Source organism: Falco biarmicus, chromosome 1 (assembly GCF_023638135.1).
Source record: "Falco biarmicus isolate bFalBia1 chromosome 1, bFalBia1.pri, whole genome shotgun sequence".
Lineage (NCBI taxonomy): Eukaryota > Metazoa > Chordata > Aves > Falconiformes > Falconidae > Falco > Falco biarmicus.
In genome coordinates this window covers 20,481,740-20,492,519 of record NC_079288.1, presented here as the reverse complement: position 1 = coordinate 20,492,519, position 10,780 = coordinate 20,481,740, and the positions used below count along the sequence as shown (strand labels likewise).

Sequence of the window (10,780 nt, the reverse complement as noted above, 5' to 3'; positions counted from 1 at the left end):
TTGCACACATCTGCACTAAGGAAAAAATGCATATTGGCTGCGGCTCCACTAATGAGTTTAGCAGAATATTTCATCGGTCAGAGAGCGGCAGAGTGAGCTCCAGCCCGCGGAGAGCTGCAGGGCAGAGCTGGTTCGTGCTGGGGTCAGGTTTTTCAGTGCTGGGGGGGCTTGGTTTGTGGGTGGGTGTTTGTAGCGTGTACAGAGAATTGTGTGTGTGCGTGACAGCTGAGCGTCACCACGAGGTTGGGTCTGTAGCTGGATGAGACCCTTTTGAGGGGGTAGAAGTGAATAATGCTCTGGATGGAGCATTGCTGAGGGATCTGCATGTCTTGTGCCATCAAGCCACCGGTGCTGAGCCTGGAGGTTGCTCTCGTGCTGCCCTGAGCGGTCATGGTGCCTTTGCATCTGCTCATGGGGAGCGTAAATCTGACCCCTCCAACCTGGCAGCACTTGGTGCTTGCTCTGCGCTGCCGTAAACAAGGGTATGCACCACACTCTTGTCTTTTTCTTCTTTTATTTTTTTTTTTCTGGTTTTGTCCTGTGCTATAAATAAGCCTGATCAGGGGAAGTCGATGCACTCACTGCCCTGCTGACAGCAGTGTCAGAAGTGCAAAGGTTGGGGTTTATTTATTTACTCGGGGCCGTGGTTGCTGTGCAAAACCACCTCCTCAGCCCTGCTGGGCTCCCTGCAGGCAGAGCTCCCCCCTCATCCGGGGCAGCGGGTGCTGAAGAGAAGGGGTTCGTAGCTTTAGTCCAGATGGGAACGTGTGGCCCATTACATTGGGATCCCCAGGGAACAGGTATGGTGTTCTTCCATGGAAGTGAAGTGGCCCACTGGATGGACGTGAAGAGGTGGAGGGACGTCAGCGTCTTCCTCGCGGTCAGCCCTGCAGCCTGTGCTGACAAAGCTGCCCCACCTCATGGGGCTTGGCACAAAGCGCCTTTTTTAGAGGGAAAAAATCCGTGATGGGTTGGATTTGGTCCTCCATGTGCCTGTAGAAACAAAATGCTTAGCCTGATACCATCTTAAAAGATCAATCCTGGACTACTGAAAGTAGTATGTTTTATCCAGTGGCTTCTCTCTTCAGACCAGGCTGTACACCCCAGTTTTGCAGGGGTAAGCAGTTCCCATCGGTGTTTCTCAGTATGAGCAAGGATGCTGCAAACTGTCCCTGCGGTGCTGCTGCAGCCCCTGGGTCTCCAGTGAGCACAGGAGCATGCTCCTGGGTGGGATCACTCAGCCGACCCGGAATGAGCATCCTCCTCCCAGCCCAGCTGGGACGGTCATGTCCAAATCCTTTTTCCTGCAGGATGAGCATCTGCGCTGCAATGCTGCTAGAGCTGGTATGGACTAGCATGGAGATTGTAATGGGCACAGGACCCGCACTGCCCGCTCCCAGCAGACACAAGGGTTCATGTGATTTTTGGGGTTGGCTGGATGGGTCAAGGTAACTGGACAGGCTGCAGGTAACTGGTTCTCAGGGCTAGTGGCATAAGAACTTGGCTCCTGGCATAAGGGAGGTGCGTGCTTTTCCCTTCATCCTGGGTGAGATGCTCCGTTCGTATGGCGATGTCTCTTTGAAGAAGGCCCCGTGGCTTCAAATTCTGCAGGAGCGAGGGATCCCAGCTCTGGCAGGGGTTTCTCTTTCTGCTTCTTTTCCATTATTTAATATTTTTATTGGAGAGGTGAACCAACCCAGTCTTGCTGGCTTCTTGCTGTACAACAGACTTACAGGTGTACGTCAAGAACAGCCTCAGAGGTGAAACTTGGGGATGGGCAGAGGGTTTTAGGGCTGGAAGCACCTTGCCTGCCAGCTCCTGTTAGGCAGCGAGGTCGTGCATGTCGGCAGGACTGAGGGCGCAGCCACTGCCCAGGAACGCACTGACGATGCTCAGTCAATTCAGGTGGGGAAACCACCTTAAGCAGAATGAATGCGCGAGGTGACCGGTCCCATTCCCATGGACTTTGGGGCACAGCATCAGGCTCCGGCTCTGAAATGGTGCTCCTTCAAGTGAGTTTTCAGCCACGGGCCTCTTGCAGGGTCATGACAGTTTAATGTTGTTATGCGTTATTACCCTGCTAATAGCATGAAGAGGACTGATCCTTCTAAAGGGAGGAGGCTGTACCCAGAATGGAGTCTGCAGGGGGAAATGCTGCTGGGGGGGTCAGGCATCGCTTCCCACTGCCTCCTGTTGACATTGGCAAATTGGTTGCCTTTCCCTGAATTTTCTGGGGAGGTTTACCGCCAGGTGAAGCTTCTGGTTAACACAAACTGGTGGTTTCTGCAAACAATGTGACTGCGTGTTTCCTCATGTGACTGTACTCGATATGGCTGAACCAGTGAAATGTGGTTTTTAGCTCATGACAGCAGTCATGAGCTGTCTTCCTGGGGGAAGACACTGGTGCCTGGTCCTGTTATGGATCTTGTGCAGCCTGGCTCTGTAAACCAGAGCCAAACCCTACTGAGGTCACTGGGGGTCTGTGCTGTTCTCGTGGTCCGTGCACAAAAATGCATAACATCAGCTGGCCTTTGGAGTTGTAGAAACCGTTATGTGGGCCTCCAGCCGTTTGGCTGTTGAGGAGAGCTGCCTTTTATTCAGCAACATAACATGGCATTTGTGTGTTTGTGGATGTGCAGTTGTGCAGGATGCAGAGGAGGCAAACATTTCCTATGTGTTGGTTTGGGATTATTTCTAACATAGTTGCAAAATGCAGGAGGTGATGCTTTCCCAGCCTGGGCACTGCGCAGCAGTGGGACATCTCCTGCCCTGGCCAAGCAGAGGCATGGGGGCGGATGGAGAGTTTGGTGCACATTGGTGTGGGAAAACAGCCCCTTGCAGCAGGAGAGGGTCTGAGGCTGCTGCTGGGGCCTCGTCAGTCCAAAGCTGATTCCTTCCAGGCATTTCTTGAGCAATCAGTCTCCTGCAGCAGGTGAGCAGTCCCTGTCTGGAAGAGTTGTTCGTGATGATCTTTATCCAAGAGCTGTAATCTGTGCCCTGAGCCCTGCCAGCCGGGTGCCTGGAAGATAAGGAATGATTGAATATTGGATGGGGAGCTGCTGGAAGGAGCAGTGCTCCAGGGGCAGCTGCCAGCACTGGATGAGGGGGCCAGGTGGGGAGGCTTTGGCGGGGGGGGGGGGGGGGGCGGGTCAGGGCACAAGAGGTGACTTGCAGATGGGCACCCGAGCGGCTGCTGCCAGGGCTGGGGGGGGGGGCAGGAGGTGCGGTGGCAGCCCCGGGGAGGTGCGGGAGGGCGCAGCCGGGCTGTGCCCCCCAGGGGGGCTCGGGTGGGGGGACACCCGAGGGGACAGCCCGGGCTGCGTGCGCGGCACGGCCACGGCCAAGCGCCCGCAGGTCCCCTGGGGTGAGGCTGCAGCGGGAAAGCCCTCCGTGCTCCTCCTGGGAACCACCAGCGGGGATGCCCCACGCCGCCTCCCGGGGGCTGCCCGCAGCCCAGCCCCGCTGCCCGCCCCCCCCCCGGGGCGAACACAAGCCCAGTGCCGCTCCCCTCCATGCAACTCCGCCGTTCCGCCCCCCCCCCCGGTGCACCCCCCCGGTGCAATCCCCAGCCCGGCGGGGCTGCAGGAGGCGGTGGAGGAAGGAAGAGCCCCGTCCGGCTCCAGCTTCCTCCGCAAGCCCAGCCTCGGTGCACCGTGCCCGCCCCCGGCCCTCCCCCGGCGCTCCCCGCTGCACACCCCGCCGCCGGCCGGGCCGAGCCGCGCCGCCTCCCGGGGCAGCCCCGCCGCCCCCCGCCGCGCAACAGTTGCCCCCAAGTCGTGGCCGCCCCCACCGCCCACCCCGGGAGCCCCCTCGGCGCCGGGAGGAGGAGGCGAGGGTTGCGGGGGGGCTCGGGGGCTGCGCGGAGCCGCTGCCGCTCTCCGCCGCCGCCCGGCGCCGGGGAAGGAGCCGCCGGGATCCCCGCAGCCATGGAGTGGGGCGGCGGGGCCGCCGCAAGGCTCCGCTCCGCCGGGCGCAGCCATCCTCTCCTCCGCCTGCCGGAGCGGAGCGGCCCCGCCGCCAGCCACCCGCCCCCCTGCTAGGCTCCCGGGGCCGCCGAGCCCCCGCCCGCACCCCCTGAACCCCTTCGTGCATCCCCCCTCGTGCATCCCCCTGTGCATCCCTAAATCCCTCGTGCGTCCTCTCGTGCACCCCCCTGTGCACCCCCAAACCCCTCGTGCATCCCTCTGTGCCCCCCCCCCCCCCCCCCGCCTTGTCCCTCCCCCGTGGCTTCCAGCCCCGAGCCCCCACCCCCCACCCCCTTTGCATGCAGCCCCAGGGCTGCAGAAGCCGGGGCCGCACGCGATGGGCACCAAGCAGACCAAGGGCTGCCAGCCGGGCACCGGGGAGAGCCCCCCGGCCCACCACCGCAAAAAAGTGCCCCCCAGGGAAAGGGGGGACTTCCTCGCATCCCTCGTGGTGAAGTCCGGCGAGAAGTTTGGGAAGGGTGGTGGCAGCAGCTTGCCCCCTTACCACCGGCGGATCTGCATGATCCAGGACATGCTGGTGCTGGTGAAGCAGGGGAAGCAGGAGGAGGCCACCGAGCTGCTGAGGCACCTGCGGCAGGTGAGGATGGGCAGGTTTCTCCTGGGGGGGGTGGGGGGTGGGGGTGCGCTGCCTGCTTGCGGTGGGGAAGAGGCAGTCTAGGTGCAAAACACATCCCGGTTTCCAACGCCTGCTAGCGAGAAGGGGGGTACGCTCCGTTTTTGCGGGTCTACGTTTCGTGGCGTAATTTTGGGGAAGCTGCTGAGGAGCTGCAGGGTGGGCACGGTGTTGGAGATGGGAAAAGAACCCCGGGGAGGTGGCTCTGCATTGTCTGCAGCGAGGAACCCTGCCGGGTACATTTTTCTCTTCACTGCTTGTGCTGATAGCTCTGGGGTTTGCAGTATGCGCAGCCCACTCAAGGAGGTTCCCACTCAACTTTCAAAAAGTTCGGTGTTTTAAAGCAAGATCTGTGGAAACGCTGAGGCAATTTGAGCTGGCAGCTTTTGAGAAGCAGCTCTTTTTCTTCTCGGCTCTGAAATACCAAGAGTTGGCAGCTTTGCTTTTTATCTTGTTCTCTTTGACGCGCAGTCGCTTGGTGGAGTTTTGCTGGTGGTGACTGGGGCTGGCAGCAACGAGCGTGCGAGATGCCGCGCGGGGAATTAATTGTGCAGAGCCCAAGACCTTTCCCCTTGAAAGTCTTGTTTGAGCTGGGCATGAGCTGGGAAGCAACACGACTGAAAGTTGCTGTGAGCAAACAGGCAGCCGAGGAGCACTGCTCTGTCTCCAGCAAATTAGCATTTAACCTTTTCTGCTGATAGATGGTGATAAAAAAGCTGAAGCGCTGGGTATTCTCAAGGCTCTGGGGTACACAGGGCTTGGAAAACCAGCAAGTTTTCCATGCAAACTGAAAACAGACCCGTCTTCAAGCTCGGTTTTCTTCCCGAGGAGCCTGCAAGGCACCTAGCTGTTCAGCGTAACCAGTTCTACAACCTGGGGAAAAGTTGCTCAGATCTTTGCTGGGCATCGGGAGCAGCTCCCTGGCCCGGTGGATCTGCTCGGTGTCAGTCTGCCTGTGTGAAAACGCAGCTCCTCCAGGCTCTGCTGGTTTTCTTCTTGGTTTTTGTGGTGGGTTTTGCTTTTTGCGTTTTTCCTCCTCCATTTTCTGGTCCTGGTAACTTTTTAGCAAGTGGAAGTGTTGTCTGGGCATGTCCCCGAGCCCTGCAGCCCACCCAGAGGCACGCTTCCATCTACCCCCGTCAGCCAGGGTCCCTTTACGGGGTTTAGGACTGTCTTTGGGGCAGTCCGGCTGAGAAATCTGAGCAATTCCACGCGTGTTTGCGTTCCTTTATAGAAAGCTCTCGAGGCTTGAGATACGGTGCTTTGAGATGAACGTGCCCCCCTCCCTGGGAGCTGGGGGTATGATTCTTTGGGACAACCCCCTCTCCATGCGGGATCTGTGTGGCGGTGTGGGTCAAGAGGTTGCCGTGAGTTGGGTGGCGGATCTGTGCCCAAATGTCGCACCCTCTCAGCCACGCCAAAGCTTTATCGGTGCACAGCAGCCCATTCATTGGAGCTGGCAGGAAGGCAGGGGCTAATTTTAGAAGGTGTTTATGTCAAACACCCCCACCAAAAAAAAAAATAATCTCGGTGCCTGTGAAGTACCATGAGTTGCTCCCAAGTTCTCTCTGGCTTCAGATACTATTTTTTCTCAGTGATGCTCTGGACCATCCTCTCCCTCCCTGCAGGTTGGCTGTGAGGGAGCTGGGATGTGTCGCAGCAGCTGCCCTAATGACAAATCTGACCGTGGGGGCATCCCATCATCTGACTGGGGGGTGGTGGTGGTGTAGAAATTAATTTTAAAATGCTGGGGGAAGCAAGGAACCTGTTACAGTCAGATAGGTCTTCATGAGCGTGTTTCTGAAGAGCTTGCTCTGATAAAATTTGTCTTAAGAGTGTCAAAATAGGGAACACTTTGTCCTAGATACTATAATAGACTCAAAGCACATTTTTAATGACATGGTATTATTCCTTGCCTTCGAGTAGCGAATGTGGGATGCCCCACTGAACAAATCCTGATTGTCGTGGTTTTCCCCAGGCTGGCTTTCCGGAGGTGGCAGTTGAGGGGTGCATTGGTGGTTACAAGGGATGCTCAGTTTGCTCCCAGGGAGCTGGGGCTGCCAGGCAGCGGGAGTCTTTGAGAGCTGAGCTCCTGCCACATTCCCAGCCTGAAAGGGAGGATCTAGGGGAGGAAGGACGAGCTTTTTCTCCTGCAGAGGCGGGTGGATGGGTGAACCTGGTGGAGCAGAGACCTTTCCCCATGAGCCATTTATACGGTGGCCACTACAGAGGGGCCGTGGTGTGGGTTGGTCATGTGCGATGCTGCTGCAAAACTGGGTTTTCGAGCAAACCAAGTGACCTGGTGCCCAGCTCTCAGTTGCATGTAGGCTTTTTTTATTAAATCCCAGCCGTTTAGGTCACTGGGAGCCTTTCCACTGACTCCATCAAGCTCTGAAGCCAGCCCAGCATGCTAGCAAGGGGGTAGGTGACAGCATCCCTGTGTTTGAACATGCTCCATGCTTTTTTTGAGCAGGATGAGCATGTAGCCAGACCTGAGGCAGACCAGCTTTTCAGCTTTCCTTGACATAATGTCCTGCCCTACCTGCCAGCTGCAAGGTGAGGGTTGGGGGGCTTCTCTTCCTGCCTGCTAGGGCTCCCACAAAAGCTGTGTTTGATAATCAGCCAAAGGGCAGGGCAGCAAAATCATATTTTAAACATGCAGGTCCTGCCCTTCCAGCCTCACCACTGGCACCAATGTCCAGCGTGGCCCTCTGCATTTCACCAAATTTATCCACCCTGCTCCCTCCCCTAATGGGGAGCAACGCTGTTTTCTTTACAGGCTCTTGTAAGGATTAATTAATATTTTCAAGAATGCTTGAAGGTTGCAAACAACTATAAAAGCGCTAAGATACAAAGCGGACTTAATTTTGTTTAAAAAGATGAAAAATGTGAACAGCAGACAGATTTCTTTGCTTCGAGACTGCTCCTTGGAGAGGTCAGAAGCGGTCTCCGGTGTGGAGGAATTTGATCCCACTGCCTGCCCTCGGAATAACACTTATGTTATTTATCACTGCGTGCAGGAGCTGGCAGCGGCTGTTCGCAAGGGTACGTGCTCCTTTGGCACAGCCAGGCTCATTTTCACGACAGGCTCTTTAGCTGGAGATACCGGTTGCTCTTTCCGTCTGCTCCAGGAACACCGTCAACTGCCTGGAGCCCAAACCCCATGCTACAAAATTAAAATCCCCCCTCCAAAAAGTGCCGTCCGCTGCTCTCTTTAGATGAGGTGTGTTTTCCCATAGGGCATCCCTGCCATGCTGCACGTGGGATGCTTTTAGCAGTTAAATGCATCGGAGAATAGGTGGAAATACTGTTTATTATTTATTATATTTTATATATAATATATATAGTGTGTGTATATATATATATTATACTTTACCATTTTATTGAGGCTGGAGTTTGGGGTTGCAAGAAGCTTGCTAGTGACCTGGATGGAGCTGGTTGCCTTTCGTGGAAATAATTCTTGCACTGATTAAACTCTGAATCCAGTTTCTCTGCTATAAAGCGACTTCTTAGATTTACCTGTCAGCATCCTCCCTGTTTTCCCACAAGGAGCTGCTGCAGGGCCTCACCCTGAGAGTGAAAAGTGAATTAATTAATTGTGTCCAGCACTTGGAGAAAGCTGGGAACCCCCACTCAGACCCTGCTGGCTGCTGTCATGAGTGGCAGAATTGCAGCTCTTCTGCGCCGATGAACTGCTGTGCCCAATACCACCAGTTGCAGAACAGGATAGGCTTTAATATTATATAGACTATCACTTATTTCTTTTTTTTAAATTTTTTTTTTTTTTTTTTAATGCACTCTTGAGTTTCAGTGGTTAAAGCAGCCAAGCGCTGTCAGTATATTAAATTCTGGGAGTGTCTCTCCTGCTGGGGAGAGAATTTGTAAAACAAAGCATGTTTCCTCCTCTCTGCTGCCAAACGGATCGTTTTCCCAAGTGAAATGGTGAAGCGCTTCCCAGCACATTACGTTTCACTCGAAGAATTTGCCATTGGTTATGGCTCGACGTGGAGCTTTTGCTGGGCTGTCGCTGCTGCTTGGGCAGAGCTGGGCTGGTGGGAGAAGGGAGGAGGAGGCATCCGCCGGCTCTGGGCATCACCTGCGTGGGGCAGGAGGTGTACAGCAGTTCCAGGAATTAAAAGCAAAAAATAAAAGGGGGAGGGGAAAGAAGGTGAAGTATTGTAATAAGCACCAAGCACTGAAGATGGCCAGAAGCTAAATGGCAAGGTCAAGGTGTGGCAAAGCTGCAGGACTTGCAAAGTGGCTTCTCGGCTCGTGCCAGCCTCGCTGGGTGGTGGTGGGACCCCAGGTGGGCAAAGACACCATGATAACCCCAATTTGCAAGAAGGGGCTAGGGGCAAACATGCTTTGATGCCCAGCGAGCCATGCAGACCCCGTGCCCACGGCGCAGGCAGCTGCCTCCGCTGTGGGCAGCCTGCGGTCCCCGTGGTCTGTCCCTGAAATGCATCCCCGCTGCGGGTGCGGGCACCTCCGGCCCTGTCCCACCCTGATCCTGGGTTTGCAGGAACAAGGTGCCACGTATCCCGGTGTCTGCCCCACCGTGTCCCGATGTCTGCCCCATCAGGTTGGGGATTAAATGCCTGCTACTTCTGAGCAGCTGCCTGGTGCCACGGGGACTGTGTGGTGCAGGGATGCTTTATTAATTAAATGATTAATATCTTCATTGTAAGAGGGGGCTTGGCCAGGGGAATAGTAAAACAAAAAATGTCTAATGTAGAGAGAGTTCGTTTTGGGCTCCTGTGTCCTTCTCCCTGCTACACCAGGGCAAAGGGCTGTGTGGTAAAATTAAAAAGCAATTCTTAGGGGCGGTCCTTCTGCTTAATTAACATTGGTAAGTGCATTAAATGGCAGCTGATGTAGATGGAGAGCTATTTATCCCCATTGCCCCTGTGATGTGTATCTTACCTGTCCCTCTTTTCTGCCGCCAGTGCTCAGGTTTCTGCGCTTGCCAGGGAGGCAGGAGCTGCGGGGGGTCTGGGGGCTGTGAAGGCAGCGAGCCCCGGCCACGTGGCAGCAGGGAAGGGAGAGCACTGCTCCTGGAGCAGTCAAAGGGAGAGATGTGGGTGTTCCTGGACCTTCCTGGGAAGTCAGCTCTAGCATCTCGTGGGTGCATGGAGATGCTGAGGTGGGGAGGGGAAGGCTTGCGGGGCGGTGTTATCCCCGGGCAGGCTCGAAAAGCAGTCACCCATAAAGACGCAATTTGGCCCCTTGTTGTAAATTTGTGTGCTCGGTAACAGCTCCTGAAGCACTTCATGGCCCGGTATCAGCCTGGTCTCTGTTACACAGTGTGCCCCTGCCATGGTACAGGCTGTGGGTCAGGAGTGCTTCCAGGGTTATTTATTTCCCCTAACTACGACGAAGAGAGAGAGATGCTGTTGCACAGCAGATCCCCATGCAGGTAGATGTGTTGTCAGGTGAGTTTGCAAGGTTTGCAGTGTCTCTGGCAGCTCGTCAGGATGAAAGGGATGTTTTTCAGTGCTGCCTTGCCTCAGATTCCAGCCTTCTCCCCGAAGGATGCTGGCCCCTGGCGTTGCACCAGCCTTGAAGCACGTTCTCCAGCCCTGCCGATGCCAAAACTGCTTAAACATTCCTCCTCAGCCTTGGACGTGCTTATGGATGTCTAGAGCAGACCTTGGGGAGTGCTGTGGTCTGGCTGATATGATGCATCTTAGCGGCAGCCTGTGAGTGCCTCGTAGCTGGACCGTGCCGCTCTGTGCTTGCTCTTGGCCCCGTGCGCACCAGCTGCGGGGCATCATCCTGATGGAGACCGTCCTGTGGTCCCCGGGATGCTGGAGGAGCTCGGCAGCATTGTTTCTGCCCCGTGAAGTATCAGAGGTGACTGAGGCTGGGTTTCCCAGCTCCTCACCAGCCGTGGGGTATCATCCCTGTGGAGATCATTCTGTGGTCCCCGGGGATGCTGGAGGACCTCGGCTGCTGGAGGACCTCAGCAGCATTGTTTCTGCCACATGAAGCATCAGAGGTGACGGAGGCTGGGATTTCCCAGCTCCTCGCAGCCTGCGAGCTGCCGGGAGGAGGGCAGGGATGAAGAGGGTTGTGGCATGGGATTGTTTTTGCGAGGGGGGGTCGACAGGAGCCAAGGCCGGGTGCCGTGTAGGGCACCGCAGGTGGAAGTTGGGTAACCCATCTTGCCAGCCTCAGTGGG

The 10,780-nt window shown here is 56.0% G+C and overlaps 1 protein-coding gene across 1 annotated transcript in view; it reads left to right on the top strand.

Annotated features, from left to right (window-relative positions):
* The first annotated feature begins 3,688 nt into the window (after positions 1 to 3,688).
* LRRC75A (leucine rich repeat containing 75A) overlaps positions 3,689 to 10,780 on the top strand; it is a 97,763-nt gene continuing 90,671 nt past the window's right edge. Inside the window, exon 1 of the mRNA XM_056353573.1 lies at positions 3,689 to 4,563. Within this exon, the coding sequence (XP_056209548.1) occupies positions 4,303 to 4,563 (261 nt within the window). The 5' untranslated portion in view covers positions 3,689 to 4,302. The remainder of the gene's footprint in view (positions 4,564 to 10,780) is intronic.